Raw genomic sequence first — 18,147 nt, forward strand, 5'->3', positions numbered from 1 at the left:
CACTGCTGGGGAGCAATGCCTTCCCTCCACGGTGGCAGGAGCCCAGGGCAGGAGCAGCATCCAGGCTCCAGGCAAGGGACCAAATTGCCCCTCACCACCTAAAAAAGGAGCCAGGCAGCGGCTGTTTTAGACAAGACAAATAACCACGGCGTGTTTGGAGGACTACCAGAGCAGGGAAGACGCGAGTGTGGAGATTAATTATCTCACCAGCTGATTCCCTCGTTTAATAACAATTTCTACTACTCGATTCCCTGCTCCGCAGCCCAAGTTGTGAGGATTGGTTTAAATAATCTCTGCCATGTGTCAATAGAAAATCTAATTTCCACTCTGCCCAGAAGCAGAGGAGTAATTACTAAAAAAAAAAAAAAAAAATTACAACCCCCACACTTTTCACAGTCAAAGGCCTTTTTTAATCAGGCACAGGACTTAAAAACATACTTAAGGCAGCACAAGCACCTAAGTGCAAGGAGGTGGGAGGGGAGCGATGCCAGCAGGATGGATGTTCCCTCTGAGGGGAGGAAAACTACCAGGTTATTCCTTAGTTCAGTTGCAGGAGGGGAGAGGAGGGTGGCTTGAAATCGAGGTTTTAAATCACAGGTGGTGCCTGTGATCACCTGAAGCTTTTGAGGCTTCAGCAAGAATGTGAGCAAGCTCAGAGAAGCGAGTCAGTGGGAAGGGATGTCCTGCTGCTGTAAATCATCTCATCCCAACCTCAGGATTTTTCTACTTTAAATTACTTTCTAGTACTTCTGGCTGTCAGTTCATTTGCTCAACGAGGGAACAGCAAAGGCAGTTCAAGCATTTGTCGGGGTGGATATTCATCATTGTGGGGCGAGAAATGGTACTGCACAGTTTGGGTTAATTGCTTTAAGTTCTGGAGCAACACAGACAACTTGTGGAGGGCAACGAACAGGGTAAGGGCTCATTTTACAGCCTGAGTCAGTGGAAAACCTTAAGCCTCTTCCAAGGTGACAGCTTGCCCTGTAGCACCTACCCGGGTGGCATTTCAAAATCCATGCATTATTTACAGTTTAGCTCCAGCAGCTTAAAAAGTAGGTCTTTACTAACACCAACTCCTGACTGAGCAAGGTGTGATGGGGCTGGGCTGGCACACAAGAAGCAGCTGCAGCCTCTCCATGATCAGGGAGCTGTCAGGAATCCCCAGGAATAACTTCTCCCCCAGCAAAACTCAGCTGTGTGATCCCATCCATCCCAGCTCACCAGCAATTCCCCTTCAGCTGCACGGAGGATGATCCTGCCCAGCCAACAGTCCCACCTTCCAGATGCTGCTGCAATATTCAGCAAAAAATTTCCATCCCAAACTCGCCAATCTCATGCCCAAATGACTCTCAGCGGCAATGAAGAACAAAATGAGTGATTTCACCACCTGCTTACCCTCTCTGCTTGGTGTGCTTTGGGGTGTGCAAAATGCCCAGGCTTCCCAGGAAACAGTGGAGCAGATCCCACAGCTCTCGCTCCGACAGGCACAGGAGAAATCAAATTTCCCCTCAATATCAGCAATAAGCAAACTCCCTGGAGTTATTTAAAGATATCCCTGGAAGTATTTAAAAGGCATGTAGATGTGGCCCTTGGGGACATGGTTTAATGGTGGACCTGGCAGTTACACCAAGGGTTGGACTCAACCTTAGGAGGCTCTTCCAACCTTAATGATTCTATGATTGTAGGGTGGCAGCTTCTTCAGTTGCCACAAACAGCATGTTGCAGAATTATTTCTTAGCCACAGCCCTCACAAATATTTGCTCCCCTGGATTTGCAGCATTTCACCTTTCCCTCCACAACAGGCACTTTATTTGTTCGCTGTTTAGTCCCGTTTTCATCGCACCAAAGGTCATTCCAGTGACTCTGACTCTTTAAATTCAGCAAGAAATGTTGCATTTCCTTCCAAGCCTGTCGGGAAAGACAGACCACCCTGCCAGCCAGGGCAGACTGATGTGTGTTGACATGTCAAGGGACCCTGGCAGGGGACACCCCTGGCTCAATCGACATCAGAGCACTTCTGCCCTCTGCAGAACATCTAAATGGCTTTTTCTCCAAGGCTGGATCCTGTCTCAGGTCACTCTCAGTACGGATTTCCTCTGAGGATTCCCTTTAACTGCTCAGGGCTCCCCAAAGCCCTCAGGCAAGCAGAGACAGGTCACCCTGATGGAGTCAGAAGGAGGCAGAAAATTCAAGGCAGAAGGGCAGGATGCATCAAGTGAATTACAGGCTGGAGGGAGCCTCTGTAGTTCTTAGGGAATGGCAGGACCCTGCAGACTCTGGAAAAATCTCACCTCCTCACTGCACTAATGCTGGAATAGTGATAAACATCAATGCAAAGGAATAACCATCCTCAGTCACAGCAAGGGCTAAGAAGCCCAGATCCTGTGTCTGGATGTCAGTTAATGTCTGGATGTTAGTCAATATTTGGGTAAAGGATCCAGAGCTTTATTCAGTTACTCCTCCCTGGCAAACCCTTCAAGCTTCCCGTGTTCGGAGCCTTCTTGAGTCTGAACTAGAGTGCTTAATGTTCTGTCCTGAATTCTCTGTGCTTTTGGGCCCTTTAACATCATTCAACAAGGAGAGCTGAGTGAAAAAGGAATTCCTTCTGTTTGTTTCCAGCCTGCTACTTGCTGCTGTGGAAGCTTTGCTGTGACAGTGGCACACTCGGGCTGCTCAGCTGGGCAAAGCCAGGAGCAGCTCAGGGCATCCTCCCTGCACCTCCGGGTCCATCCCGCCCCGTCTGATGCACACACACTGATTCAGGGATAAAGTGCACACCAGGAACAACCTGACACCCTGGTATTTATACCCCACTAGCCTTAAAAGAGCATTATTTAATGCAAAAGCCTCTTAGTGCTGTACATTATTGACTTTAAAATGACATAGCTTTTTTTTTTTTTTCAATTCCTGTCTCATCAGGAGACATCCATCTCCAAATGGATGAAATCCTTCCCTTCCTCCCACGTGGCTTAGCCTGTGCTGTTGACCTGTGGTGGATGATTGCTGGCCTGATCATCCTCTCCCCTCCAACGTCACACACCATTCCCACGAGGACAAAACGTTTTTTGCACAGTCACAAAACGCTGGACACGCCAGATGGGACATTTTCATGTTAAGCAGCATTTTTTGAGAAGAGATTCACCAGATTTCCTACACAGCAAGGAGGAGTGAGTGCTGTGATGCCTGCCTGGCTGCAGAGAGCTGCATCTCGGCAGGGTAGCTTCAAAGGGTTGGGATTTCCCAGGGATAAACTGGCTCCAACAGCCAGGCTGGAGCCAGTGTGGACGGGGCAGCTGCCCAGCACCACGCAGGGCCAGGGCACAGCCACAGCAGCTCACCAGCATGTCCCTCATTTTTGTGAAGCAATTTAGGCATATTTAACCCCAGGCTTAACCTCTCCACCACACTCATTCAAACCCTTCTGTTGGGGTGCCAGCGTGGAGCAAAAAATCCTGGCCAGGTACTTTGGTGCCTGCAAAGGACCAGCCCCCAAAAGGTTGCTCCAGTTCAGCTATCTTGGAAAATGGACTTTCCACAAACAAAGGAGCCCCTGACCAGGCAGTTCTGAAGTCACACAGACCATCAGAGAGCAAAACTACAGAAGGCACTGTGCTTCCAGCCATGCATGTGCCAAAGGGAATAAATTCAAGAGGCAGGAGCCCAGAAGCAGCATCATGTGGAGGAGCACTGAGAACTGAACAAGTGACAGGTCAAATCATGGTTGTTCCAATCCCAGCTATAAAAGAAATAGAAAGTCACATCTTGAGTCACTATAAAAAGTCCAAAGAGTCCCAGACTGGCAGATGTAGGAAATGCCCCATGGCCATGGAGGAGACCGAGGTGAGAAGGACAGAGGTGATGAAAAGTGCACTCCTCGGATATGAACTGTAAAATCATCCACATCCAAATATTTCTCCCAGCTCCTTGCTGGTACCTCTAAAGGTTTCTTTTTTTCCTTTTTTGTTTGGCCATGGTGCATGCCTTGAACCCCAGCAAACCTGCTCGTTTGCTTGGCAAAGAGCCGGATCCCAGAGCGCTGCTGGAACCAGCCCCCACCGCTCTTCAGGACCGCAAGTTTCCAAACATTTCTGCCAAAGGAGAGAAAATATTCCAGGTTTATGCATGCTGGCTCAGCGTGAACCAGACCAAACCAAAGGTATCTCCCAAAGGAGCTGCTGTAGGTGCCAGGCATCCTCAGCCCTGCGTGATGCCAGTGCTGCCCGTGGGCACATCTGGGATTTGCTCCGTGGGGGCCGAGTACCCTCTGATACAGAGGGAACACCACACCCCACACCCTGCTATTGCTGGCATTAATAACTCAGGAATAAGGCTGAACAAAGTGCTTTATAAGTCTGAGTTTGATGCCTCAGAAGAGGCCAAGCAAACACATGAGATAGGCAGGAGGCACCACGAGCCAGCTGATGCCAGTGGCAACCCTGACCACAGCCATGCTGGGGCACACAGGACACGGCCTCAAGCTGCAAAATCACTCAGAACGTCTCTGACAGCAGCCAAGGGGGAGGTTTCTTTTGTCCTGCTCATCCTCCCCTTGTTTTCCACTCTCTCTCCCAAAATCTTAGCTCCCTTCTGACTTCTGGGTCACTCCAGGTCTTCCCATCACATTAAGTCATCATCTATTAGTGGAGGATTACTCAGTGCCCGTGGTTAACCCTCCCCATTCCCAGTTAGCCCTGCTCAGGCAGGGACACCCCTTTGCATCAAATGGCTCTGCAGGACCTGCTGCCCTGGGACTCCCTCCTGCATGGCCCTGGTGACAAGGGACAACCAGACATCAGACACCTTGCAAGACACTTTTGGTGGCCATTCAATATTTCCAGAGGAAAACCTGGTCTGCCTCAGCCAGGCTGGGATTTGAGTGCTGAACCACAACAATACGCCGAGAATAAATTCTAATTTCCAAACCTCAGCCACAAGAGCAGGGCAGGACATGCTTGGAGGTGGCCTCTCCTGTGTTCTTAGGGCAATTAACAGAAATAACATAGTGAATAACCACCATGTTTCTATGCTGCAGGGTACACAGAGGGGGAGGCTCTGCTTCACCCCAGCACAGCCCTTAATAACAGCCTCCAGGCACAGGCAGGCAGCAGTTGGTATTTAGTGCCCACCCTGGGAATGAATTGCTTCCCTCCTGCATCCTCACTGCAATCATCATGTCAGAGACAACCCAAGCTCTGTGTCACAGCCACAGGTGGCTGGAGCTTGGTGACAACACGCCTGGGCAAGGACAAGGACAAACACTGGCAGCCACAGGGTGCAGAGGGCCACAGGCTGTCCCTCCCCGGGGGTGAACCATCTTTTTGAGCCATCACCAAATCGCAGCCACCAAAGCAGGTATTTAGCTCCTGAGGAGGATGGCAGCACAAGGATTCATGGACTCAGTGACCACGAGGCTGCAGACCTTGGTTGTTGTGATACAACCCAGTAAAGGTCAGAAGATCCACCATGGCCAGGAGCACTTCTGTGCCTCACCCACCTCCTCCTGTGGGATGCAGGACCCACCTGTAAGCCAGAGCCCAGCATCCCACTGATGAGGCCTCAGTTCCCAACCCCAGGCAGCCCAAAGAACCACCAAGAATCAGAACTTTGCTTTTCTCCACATGCACGAAGCCTCAGGCTGTGCTGGAAATGTTTGGAAATTGCCTGTTTTCCACTGTAAAAGGTAGAGCGATTTAGAACACCCCCTGAAAACACAGCACCAGCCAATAACTCATTCTGGGGTTTGTGGCATTTTCTCCATGTCCTGTAAAGCACTTTGCTGTTGTCTCCCTTCTGCTCTCTGGGACAGTCGTGTAACACAGGGCACAACAACATCCCACGGACACAGAGAGCAGGGATCGCCCACACGCGCGTCCCAAAGGCTTTGGATCACAAATCCTCTGCTCTCCTGCAGCAGTGACCAGCAGCCTGCTGTGCACACACAGACACACAGAGGGATTCTAATGAAGAGGAGACACTGCATAATTCCTGCTCCAGCCTCCTCCCACCGACAGTGGATTTGTGTCGGATGCTCTGAAGGGACCGTTTGTTGCAGGAGCTACAACTTCTCCTATCGCTCGCCCACAAGCTGCCGGCAGCAGCGGAGGATTTCCATCCACAAACGTTCTCTTTCTGTTTTCAAAAGGGCTTCTCCCTTGAAAACTCCCTTTTTTTTTTTTTTTTTTTTGCCTTATAAAGGAATTCAAGCAGGCACTGCAAGCAAGTATGAAAAAACCAGCACCCAGCATTCCTCCAGGACAGAAGTGTTTTGTGCCCCTGATGAAGTTAGGAGTGGGATGTTAAAAGATCGTTCCTACCAACAAAATAAGGCTGCTCAGCCTCCACAAGTTCATCACTAAATCAAAGCACCCTTCTCTTCTGTTTTAACAGGTCTCTCTACCTGGATGCCAAATGCAATGGAGAACATTCAACCCACAGGTAACCAGGGATTAAAATCTGCCACAGCCTGAAGGGGCCTCCTGATTTCCAAAAGGTGTCCCAAACTATTTGCACTTTTAGCCAGGTACTTTCAAATTGATTTCTAACTATTTCACCTCAGAGAGTCTTAAGAGAGCCAAGGGGAGTTCAGGCTGACTCCCAGGTGTAAAGGAGAACCCCAGGCTGGCCCTGCCATCAGCAGAAAGGACAAGTGGCAATGAGAAGAGAGTTGGCTGGAGCTAAGTAAAGCCACCTACAAAATCTTTTTAGGGGGTTCTCTGCTTATTGCAGAGCAACAACAGAGTTAGAAAATCCACAAATTTGGGTCCAGATTCACCCCATTTAATAACAGTGCTCAAACTGAGCTGCTTCACCCTAAATCCTTCCGTGCTTCGTGCTCCAGTGGCATCAACAGGAACTGTGGGTTTTACCTGATGGAAAATGGGGCTAGATTTGGAGTTACGATATGAATTGTCAATCTTCCTTCAGCTGGTGCTCACTGCTCAGCCCAGTGGGGAAGGCACCACTGCTCCATCCTCCCTGCTGCATCCCTGGCAGGATCCTCCCTGCTGCATCCCTGGCTCCTTTTATCTCTCCTGGACACAGCAGCAACACAGAAAGGAACAGTAATGGGATATCCCAAAGGGATAGGAAAGACATGGCAAAGCCCCAGGGAAACACCTCCTCCCTCCCCACAGAGCATCCAGCCTGTTCTCCAAAGCAATTACAGGCACGTGGAGCTTTGATTCCCAGTTTTGCTTTTGTGATGCTGAAGCGAGCACTTGGCAGCAGGAGGAGCAGGGAGATTCCAGGATCCAATTCAACACTTGCTAGTTAAACACTGGACTGTAATCGTGGCCCTAGGCAGAGCCAGGGACATACAAATTACTTTTGCAGGCTGGCTTCATCCTCCTGCTATTGGCTATCCTCTCATCCTGGATGTTTAATGCATGCAATTCAGAGGGAGGCACAGAGACAGCAAGGGAGAGCCAGACAGATTTATAATATGCAAAAAAAATAAGGTCATTTGGCACAGGTTTGGGTGCTCTGGTGCCAGGCAACACAGCAGAGCAGGGCAGCCAAGGCTGAGAGCGTCTCCCTCCATTTAGCTCTGTCTGTGCACACACAGGCTGGACGTGATGCCTGGGATGAGATGGAACTGGGAAGCACGAGCCTCCCCCTCTGCCTACACAGCAGGCTGCCTGACCACAGCACGACTGACTGACTGCAAAATCAGCTCCAGTCCCCTCTATCATCCGTCCCCATCCTCCTCCTCCAGCTGCTCTGCTTCCCATTATCACCTGTAATGGATATGGCAGTTGTGGAATAAAGAAAAGCAATTTTCCCTTGTAATTATTTTGCCATATTTCTGGTGAGATTAATTACGGCTGTTTGGCTTTGCTCAGCACTCAGCTGAGCTGAGCAGGGCTCTCACTCACCATGCCAGCGAGACCTCAGCAAAGGTACCAGGGGGTCCCAGGAGCCGGTCCAGGAGGGACTGATCCACCCCTCTGCTGCTGGCTGCATCCCCCACAGCCCATTGGAAATGCCAACAGGCACTCAGTGAAGAAGGAATGCTATCCCACTAAAAGTTTGACTCTGTGCATCCAAGGAGGTGGCAATACAATGACATCCAGAAGCCACCGCCCCTTCAGCATCCCACTGTGTCTGAGACCCCCTTGATTCCACAACTTTGGATCAAAGAGAGGGATCAGCACTGCACTAATGCACCCATCTCCTACAAAAGCACTCCCACCATTCCTGATTGTAGGAATAATTAAACTCCAGTTCTTTCCCAAACTGTTCCAGCACTTCCAGCCCAGCTGCAGGGGACAGGGGATTGTGGAGCACAGCCGTGAGCTCACAGAAATGATGCCTCCTAATAAAGCCCCACCACAGAGGATGATGTGTGTGTTTGGGCTTGTCAGGAGGCAGTACAGTAATGACTGTGCCTCTGCAGATGGGACCCAGGAGCACAAGGTATCACTGAGATACAGATTCCTAATCAACAAAGCATTCTCCAGGAACTCTGCAGTTCTGGACTGGGACTTCTCCATGATGGGTTCCACTGCCCCTGCTGTTATCCTTTAGCAATCCCTAATTCATATTATCAGCAGGGAACCAGAGACAAAGCCAAAACATTCATGACAAGGACCAGAATCACTGTGCAGGAGGTGAGGGACCAGGTTTCCACATCCAAATATAGAGCTAATGCTTCCTGTGGGTGCATCCTCCAGGGAAGTCACAACACAGGACAGGAGGTGACTCTAAATTGTCCCTTTCTAACCCCAAGGTTGTCAGAAGACTTCCTCTCCAACAAGAAGGAGAGAAAATTAAAAGAAAGAACTAAGAAAGAGCAAAGAAAAAGGAGAAATGGCTTAAGAAAGTGTTATTCACAGGTGCAGCCCAGGGATGTTACAAGGTCGGTGCTGCAGGGAGAAGGAGGGGAGGGAAAGGAAAAACCAACATCTCTTCTGCAGCAGCCCCTGTCCTGTTTTTCCCAGCTGGAGCTGGGAATGGCAGGAGGAGCAGCCTCAGGGCAGAGCACTGATAGGGTGTGGATGGCCAACAGACACACAGAAAAGTGTGGAAACTTAATATTTGAAAGTTCCTGAGACATTTGACAGCAGGGGCTGAGCCAAGGCAACACCAACACCTGGGAATAGGACCCCATTACTCCCTTGGAAGCATGTCAAGGCACTGGCAAACCCAGAGGGGGGACTCTGGGGAAATACCTGCTGTGCAAGGAATCAACTTACACAGAGATCAGGAGCATTCCTGGCAGGGGAACTGCCAGCACATGAATAAAGCAGTGACTGCTCCAGCACAGACAAGACAGATGCTCTCTCTAGTCTCCTTATAACCTCTACATCGTGGCATTTAGACCTTAGTAAAAGGCTGACCTCATCTTCCAGTAAAGGGTTGCCTGCAACTCACAGAGCATCTAAACCAGAAACCCAGGCAAATCCCATCCTCCAAACCCTGGCCTGGGCAGAGCCAGCAGCCAGTGTCCCATGTTCCCACTGTGTCCCATGTTCACAGCCCTGGGGTCGTTGCCATGTGCTCAGGGCCTCGTTTACTGCCCAAACCTCATCCCTGCAGTTAAAACCGTGAAAAACCTCAGCTATTCCCCGGCTGCTCCAAGGAAAGGCAAGTGCTCCAGCAGCCTTGTCAGATAAAGCCCTGCAAATCTCTGGCACGAGGATGTGCTCCCACAGCAGCTCCAAGCTGATGATTAAGGACGGGGATTGGCAATTAAAGACAGAGTGGCACAAAGCACCGCCTTAAATTTTTTCATTTTCAAGAATTTCTTCTGTTTTGGGCTGCAGAGAGCTCCCCACTGCCCCATCACCATAACTTTGATAATGCCCTGATGGGGTGACAAGGGGTGTGCATTTCCTATTCCAATCAAGAAAAAAACCCCAGAGGGCAATGAGCTGCTGGGTCATTACCCAGCTCTGTGTGCTGAGCCCAGCCTGAGGGACACATCCCCAACATGCTCCCTCCGTTTCTGCTGCTTTATTGGAAAGAGCAAATTTTAGTCACCAGTACACCTTAAACATGCTCAACACCAAAAGCAGTTCCCACTGCCAATGAAATGGAGGTGTTTCTCCACGTTTGAGTCTCTAAGGACAGCAGTGTGTATGGGTGCTGAGCCAGATCTCCAGGATATATGGCCCTAATCCTATTAGGCCACACAATCCTTTATTTGCTTGTGTCTGTTTTCCTCCTGTGTCCATGTTCCTCCCCTCTTCTTGTCTTTCCAGACCCAGTTTTCTCACTGGATTAGTTTCTACTATGGCTAAAAACAGCATCTACTACAACAGGAACCAGACCTCTCTTGGAACCATGAGCCAGCACTTGGATAAAAATTCTGACTTTGCCAGATTGTGGCTTCTTTTCTATTTCTTACCTCCTTATACAAAAATAGTAAATATATAGTGCATAACATCATAGAAAACAAGGAGTTCTTTCTATTCCCTTCAGCCTCATCCACAGGTTTCTTGGCTCTGTGGATCCAGGATGCTTTGCTGAGGACCTGGATGAGGAGGGGATCGGAGTCATCTTCTCCCCATTTTTAATAAAAAAATTCCTTTTGTGTAAACACACTGCAAGCCACAGTGTTCTTGGTGCCTGTACATTAATTACCACCTAATTAGGATGTCTTGGAGTAGTTTGTCTGCTGCTCTCCAATGCCCAGCACGGGATGTTTGGAGGATGGATGGTTCAGGTTTTCCAGCCTGTTCTTCCCTCCCTGGGTGCTACTGTGCTGCTCTCTGGAAACCAGGATGCAACGGGGAAAGGAAAACGGAAAAGGAGGAAAACACCTCTGGTTCAGCATGAAGCAACCTGATAACACAACCACAAATGGGGGAAACACTGGTGAGATTGGAGACAACAGAGGATTCTGGAGGTTGTGGCAAGCTGGGAGGTTTTGACATCCTGGCTCCCTCCAGGAGCATTTAATGGCTTTGAGCCAAAGTGGATTTGTTCCTCCCGCCACTGCAGGCAGCTCCCACCAGCACCCACATTTGCACAGCACAGCTAAAAACAACATGAAAAATCCCCCTTCCTGCTCTCCTGAGCCTGTGGTGGCCTTGAGGGCACAAGGCCCAGGCTGGGGACAGCGACCCACCGGGGTGACAGCGGTTTCCAAACCGACTCACCAGGACTGCGGCTTCCTCTTCATGATGCCCTGGCGTCTCCACTGCGAGTGGGGGCTCAGGTGGTACGTGAGCTGCCGGCAGAGCTTCTCCATGGCCCCCAGGGAGTCCCCTTCCTGCAGAGACAAGGGAGGGACACCAGGTGAGGGGTCTGCAGCGTTGCCATCACACCCAAGGGATGCTCCGACCTCAAAGAGGCTCCAGGAGCTGACACCGTGCTGGAACCGTGCTCCAAAATCTGTAAGGGGGAAAAAAAATCCCCCTCTGATTGATAAGAAGCTGCAAGGATGCACTGTTATCATTGGACACTACGCAATAGCTTTCAGCACTAAAATTTTACAGAGATGGATTAAATAAAGCAAACTACCCATCCATTACTGTCAGAAGTGCTTCACAGAAGAGCAAACAGGGGCTTTGTGAGCTGATGGAGATCTTGGCAACAGAGCTCAGCAGAAACTCTCAAAACATTTATTTTTTAGGAAAAAAAAAAAGGCTTGAACGAAAACAGGGATTTTGGTGTCCTCTCAATTTCAGGTAAAACTTTCACCACAAAGGATACTGGCTTGGAAAACTTTAATTCTGGTTAAATTTTGGTTCCTAAACTTTGGAAATTTTGGTTCCAAAAAATAAAACAAAATACAACCCCCAGTATCTGGACTGTTCAATCATGTCTCATTTCAAGATCTTCACATACGTGCTGTGACATCCAATAACATAAACCACCCATCCTGCTCTGCCTTGCTTGCTCTCTGAAAGGTCACAAGCAGAGATTAACCCGACCTAAAGTTCAATAATGATAAAAAAGACCAAGATGCGACAATTGGCGGTGTCTGCCTGGTTTTATCAAACTGCTGCATCATGAAACATCTTAGAGAAGACACAGGAACTCAAACAGGAAACCCTACGATAAGCACTCGGTCTGGGGTCTTTGATCACAGAGATGGCTCAGGATTTTCTGTGTGCTGGGACAAGCCAGGCAGGGAGGATGAGGAAGATGCTGAGGAAGATGCTGCTGGACACCCAATTACTGCTGCCTTCACGTCCTCCCTGCCCAGGTGCCCTGGCAGAGCTGTGAGCTCGTGTTTCATGCAGCCTAATTTATGCAATGTATTTTCCCCCTCGCCTCCGAGTCAGCAGAGCGGGACCGGCCTTATAAAGACATCATAAATATTGAATTACCAAGGAGCAGTTGGGATTTTGACAAATCACCTCTGGGTGTACAGGAAAACAATTACATCAGGTTTTCTCAGGGTAAAAAAACCCCAACAAACAGGACAAAAGGGCGTCTCTGCAGATGGCTGGAGCAGAAACACCAGTGCGGGACTTGTGGTTTTTAGTTTCTCTGTTCAATCCACTCTGTAAAAACGAAGTCTTGACATAAATTGGGGTAGTTTATTCCCAGACATATCCAAGTGCCTACGCAGTGACTACCATTAATCAAAAGCTGATTTAATGCAGGGTGATACCTTCCCGGCTCCATCTGCACCAAAGGCACGCAGTGACAGGTGATTTCAGCAGCTCAGGTAGAAACTCCAGATCCACAGATACCAGCAGGGCACGGTGTATGGAAAACATTGTGTCAGCACGAGCTGGGAACAGCGTGAGCCAGGAGCCATTTCTCACCTGAGCTCCGCAAGCGTTTGACGGATGTACCTCCCGGTTCCCAGGAAATACGGGTTTAAGAGCATATTTAAACCCATGCTTTTCAACACCTCATTTGTCACCGCGCTTAAATTGAAACAAGGGTTTTAATCCCACAGATTTCAACGGGATGTCAGCCCGTGCTAAACCTCAGACATGCCCACAGCTCCTCTCCCGCCAGCGACCCTGCAGCAAGAACCACGTACTGCTCTGGGCCTGGGGATGGGTGAACCCTGGGAGCCTCAGCCCGGCCAATTAACACAGGTAAAAAAAAAATAAATAATGAAAGACAAGGTTTTATTTCATGTTTTCCACTGGAAGGTCTGGAAACACATTGCAGTCATTCCTTAATTAAAGCCTCAACACATTTCGGGAAGGCAACAGCGCACGCCGCTCCCTCCCAGCGCTCTCTGCCAGCAACACCTTCCTCGCTGTGTAACCAGCATCCCCAAAGCGAGATGAAAACACCACGAGTTTTGACACCTCCCTATTTTTTCTACCTCTGTGTAATATCCACAGCAAGCTGCCAGGTGCCATCAGCTTTCATTTTATCTGTTTTATTCTTTTTCAGCTGTTCTCTCGCAAAGCACCGCAGCAGCCCCTGAAATAGCAGCGTCCACCCTGGGTGCTGTGTGGGGGTTCCCATCTCCCAGCCCTCCCTGCATCCTCTGAAAAAAACTCCTTGTTGAGAAGGAAACAATGTGCTAAAATGCTGTGGAGTAAGTACACAGTGTTGACATTCTGTGCTGCAAATTACGTCCAACATAACCCTGAAAGAGATAATTAAATTTGTCTCCAGTATTATCTCCCAGCAACTGAACTGCCAGGGAAGTGAAATGATGCACAAGAGAACGTGGAAAAGAAGCTGACAAAGTAAAAAACCCAAATTTTTGCTGGTACAAATGTGACAGGATCATCTTGCCTCTCCAGTAAGAGGCTTTTCCCCTTCAGCTGCCAAACCTCTGCTGCAGTGGGTCCAGGTGGCTGGTGGAAGCTCAGACCTGAATTTCACATCAAACTGATTTCTGAGAACTTCAGCCCAAAGAATTCCTCTCAACAGAACCCAGCAAATCGTCCATCAGCACTGACACAGCACACTGAGGGGGGTCCAAGGAAAGAGGTTACAGCAGGGCAAAGTGTTTTAATCCTCTGTATCAGCAACCACATCCAGCTTATCCTTCCATGGTCATCCCAAACAGACCACTCTTTCAGCCCTTTTTCTTCACAAGCTCAGCTCCCAAACCCTGCACATACTGGGCTACTTCTATTTTTGAGTTTTAAAACATGATTTAGAGAACATGGTTTCTGCACACACCAACTCATGCATGGTCTGTAGCTAAGTGCTCCAGTTAAACACTGGGATAAATAAACAGTCCATTTCAGAACCCTCAAAAGACACTTTACTTTGCACATCTCATTCCCATCACTGCACTTCACCTGCCCATGGGTGAGACACAAACCTTTCTGCTTCAAGAACCCACATTTTTTAGGTGCTTTCCAGAACCTCTGCAACTCCTGAGAGTTTGCAGGAGTCTCCAGAGCAGCCCCAGGGGTGATCCCTGGCACACGAGGGCTGCCCTGGGCTGCACAGAACTTGTGTGCAGGAGAAGGGAGTTTTGCTGGTGCAGTGCCAAAGGCTCCTCTCACGGTCTAAACAAAGGCTTGTTCACTGTTTATGATCCAAGTCTATCAGGAAACAATTGAAGCTGACGCACACCCTCGTGGGACTGAGCCCAAGAGACTGTTTGAAAACTGAGTCAGCTTAAAAATCAGCCCAGCTTGCCTGTGTTGGCAAAGTTTTAACCTCGCTGTCTGTACCATCAGCATCCTCGGGCATGATGGAAGAGAAGCTCCAAACCCCACTGGGCGGGCAGATCCTGCTGCCATCCTGCCTTGCTGCTTCCAGTGATTTAACTGCTTCCCACAAAATGAAAAGCACCAGCCAAAAAAGGTCTTTTTGCCCCATCTGCTCCAGTCTGGATCACATCACTCATGCGAGGTCAGTATAAAGCTGGGGTTTTGTGGTCAGAGGGTGCATGAGTGGCAGGGCAGACTTCCCTCAACCCGCAGAGACCGAAACCCACAGCGCTGGCTTTTGGCAAACACCGCGTGCCCTTTCCACAGAAAGGGCAATAATAAAGCACAAGGAGCACGTTGTCCCACCACCAGACCCAAACTGCAGCAGTAATCATTCCTGAAATAACACACAGGGATGAATCTCTAGCAAAGGCATCACCAGTGACACCACATAAGATCTGGCCCTTCTAAACAGGCATTTGTGGGTACGTGCGTGGGAAAGTGCATTTGGTACTCTGGTTTCCAGACTCTGGGAGGAAAACTGCACAGCATCTCAGGGTTGGGGAGATAGGACAGACCACACAGAGAGCTCAGCTTTCCCAGCTGACAGTGCTGCCAGGAAAAAGCCTGTTTCATAGAGCTGGGATATGGCCTTTCCCTTAGCACTGCACTCACAAGCCAGCAGATAAATGCTGGTAAGAGGCTGGTGACGAGCTCAACTGAGCTCCCCAGAGATCCATCAGCCACACATCTGGAAATATCCGTGAGTTCCCAAAAACTCTCAGTGCCATGGTGTTGCACACATGTGTACAGATCCTGCATGGACAGAATCCTGTGTCACACAGAGCAGAACTGCTGTGAGCAGCACCCAAATGGGGGCCAAAGCCTCACTGCAAGAAGCAGGAACGTTTTATGGTACTTGCTTTCCCTTCCATGCATCTTGGCTGCCCAGCTGGAAAGCTCTGAGGAGATGTGAGCACATCACACAGCACCCTGGCTCTCGGCAAGGCTCAGGGAGCCCACGAAGCACAAGCCCAGGTGGTGCAAGACTCAGCTCAGGGAAGCAGTTTTTGGGCAATATCTTGGTTTCTATTCAACTGTGTCCCCCTCAAACTGGCAGAGACCCAGCACAGCTCCTGGCCATCAGGCATGAGGCAAAGCCTGGGTCAGAGGAGGGATGTGGGGAAAATTGAGAGCAGAGGCTCTTCCCTGCAAAGGGCCCCTTTCCCCATCGTTCTCCTCTGCCTTTGCCTGCCCTGGAGAAGCAAAGGGCTGCTCACTGCTGGGAGGAGCCCAGAGATTCATGAGATTTTAATCCCTTAACAGATTTCAGCTGGGACAGGGATTCATGGCACATGCCCCATCTGCAATCCGCAACCAGCCCCGTGCCAGAGGGATCCTGTTCAACTGGAAAACAAGGGAGAGTGGCAGGAGTTGAGCCCTGTCTGTCCCCATGGGGGAGAGGGTGCCCCAGGCATGTGCTGGGCACCACCAGGGTCCTGCTGCTGGCTCCAGCCCTGGAAGGGGACCTCTGGATGAAGGGCTGGAGCTCTGGATGAAGAAACAGGATTCAGTCAAACTCCAGGGATAAGCGAGAGCAGGTGGAGGCCAAGAGGCAGGATCACCACATTGTGTCCTGCCAAACCTGACCTGGGTTCTGCAGGGGGACCAGTTTTATCCTCACTGATGGTGTAAAATGTGGTGTAGAGGGGAAACCATTCAGCCTCCACCCGCACCCCCCAACAGATCCCGTGGGCGAGGCATCACCCGGCATCTGCACACCACCTTTAACCACTAATGAGCCATCCCTGGAAACGTTCCTCACTGCCAGAGAGGGAGGGGCTAATTGGAAGCAGAGGGATTACACCATGGGAAAGCAAACACGGGATGAACAGGACCATGGTTCCACTGGGAAAAACAACCCTGGCATCGCTGCCTGCCCTCCTTGCATCACCACGTGGCGACAACTCCTGCGCAATGCAAGACGTAAGATTTGGGTTCACAAACTGCTCCAGAAGAAGCGGCCAAAGAACTCGGAGGAGGACACAAAGCACAGGAAAGCCTCGTGATAAAGATGTTATTGCAAATTAATTTGTTTTCATTAAGAAATTAATCACCCGCTCCTCCTCCAGCAGCAGAATCCCTGGTGATGTGCAGAGCCCTGGGGGGGCTGCACTGGGGCCAAACATCCTGTAAAATAGGCCAACGTTAATGATTAAAGAGCCCTGGTGAAGAATTCCTGCTGCAGCACAGCAGGGGATTGACCCAAATTAGAACAATTAGCCATTGTCTGCAGGCGGAGGAAGCGACAGGTTTTTTTTTGTGTCATTACACAGTCCCACATTTCTGTCACTCACAATCAATCCCGAGGAAATTAAAAAAAAAAAAAAGGTGCTGTCCTGTAAATCTTAACACACAAGAACTCCCATACTGGCCCTCCCAAATCGTGATTTTGACTTGATTAAAAAATATTTTTTTTCCTTTCTTGATTTCTTTTTAAAAACTTTTCAAACTTGCAGCATCACTTTCTGGATGCTGCAGGATTTGCAGTTGCTGCTCTGATGCACAAAAAGCTCTGTCCAGGCACAAACCATTGCAGTCACAAGCCAAGGAAACTGCACTCATCCTGGGAGAACCATTCCTGCATATGAAATATTTGGTGTGGAGACCCCTTCCATTTGCTTTCCATACAGTCCAGTAGAGGGTAAACCTTAAAACATGACCTATTTCACACAAAAAATAGAGAGTGATAGATTTCCTTCCAAATCCTCCTCCTTGGGTTTTTTTTTTTGTGTCTTGGGTGATTAGCTAGGACAATGGGATAATAGTTCAGACTATTAAGCAAAAAAACCCAAACAGCTGAGAGACAAAACCCCCTATGTTCACAATGATAAATGGAATTATTACACAGTTAAACAAAGGTATAAAATAGTGAGAGATGCTCTGGGAAACCCTAGGACAGATCATCCTCAATGGCTTTAATGTGTATCAAATCAGTTATTAAAAAATCTGCAAGAAGCAAAAGAGAGCAAATCCCCAGTAACCCGTGCTGCTGTGGGGATAGAGTCTGGAAAGGATGACAAGGAAATGAAGAGGAAATGTTGCCCCACCGCTGTGAAATGGCCCCACGTGCGAAGGTTTCACACGCTGTGAGGTCCCTGACACATCCTAAAGCTGATGGGACACAGGGACCTCCAAACACCTGCTGGGAAGGCAGGAGGAGAAGGCACAGGGACACATCTCAGGGAATCAGCGAGAGCCGCGCCCGCCACCCACCAGCACAGAGCGGGTGAACCCCCCATCACCCAGGTCAGCACGGTGGCTGGGAGAAAGCTCTGCCCACCCAAAACCTGCAGCTGCTCCTGTGGCCCCAAAATGTCTTTCCCTGGCTGCTGGCACCAGAACTGCATCCTGCTCCCCAGCCCAGCCCCAGCGCTGAACAGAATCCGAATTTACGCCGCCTTCCCTTCCCTTTTGATGTAGTCACGCGGAGCTGAAGTCATCTAATGGCTTGCTGGTTTTCTTTTTTTCTTCCCTTTCTTCTTTTTTTTTTTTTTTTCCCTTTCAAAGCTTGGGGCTAAACTGCAGCCTATTGTTGCCTGCAGACATC

The 18,147-nt window shown here is 49.5% G+C and overlaps 1 protein-coding gene and 1 long non-coding RNA gene across 3 annotated transcripts in view; one reads left to right on the forward strand and one right to left on the reverse strand.

The window, feature by feature from the left end:
• The window catches only part of LRRC75A (leucine rich repeat containing 75A), a 70,801-nt gene that overhangs the window by 15,000 nt on the left and 37,654 nt on the right, over window positions 1-18,147 (reverse strand). For both annotated transcript variants that reach the window (XM_017832547.1, XM_017832546.1), the window contains exon 3: window positions 11,103-11,215. In XM_017832547.1, coding sequence (XP_017688036.1) covers window positions 11,103-11,215 — 113 coding nt within the window. The remainder of the gene's footprint in view (window positions 1-11,102; window positions 11,216-18,147) is intronic.
• On the forward strand, window positions 8,358-10,419 carry LOC108505995. The gene is made up of 3 exons (XR_001877646.1): window positions 8,358-8,609; window positions 8,729-8,857; window positions 10,203-10,419. It is a non-coding gene; the product is annotated as an uncharacterized LOC108505995 (long non-coding RNA).

Source organism: Lepidothrix coronata, unplaced genomic scaffold, assembly GCF_001604755.1.
Source record: "Lepidothrix coronata isolate B3197 unplaced genomic scaffold, Lepidothrix_coronata-1.0 Scaffold203, whole genome shotgun sequence".
NCBI classification, from domain to species: Eukaryota; Metazoa; Chordata; class Aves; order Passeriformes; family Pipridae; genus Lepidothrix; species Lepidothrix coronata.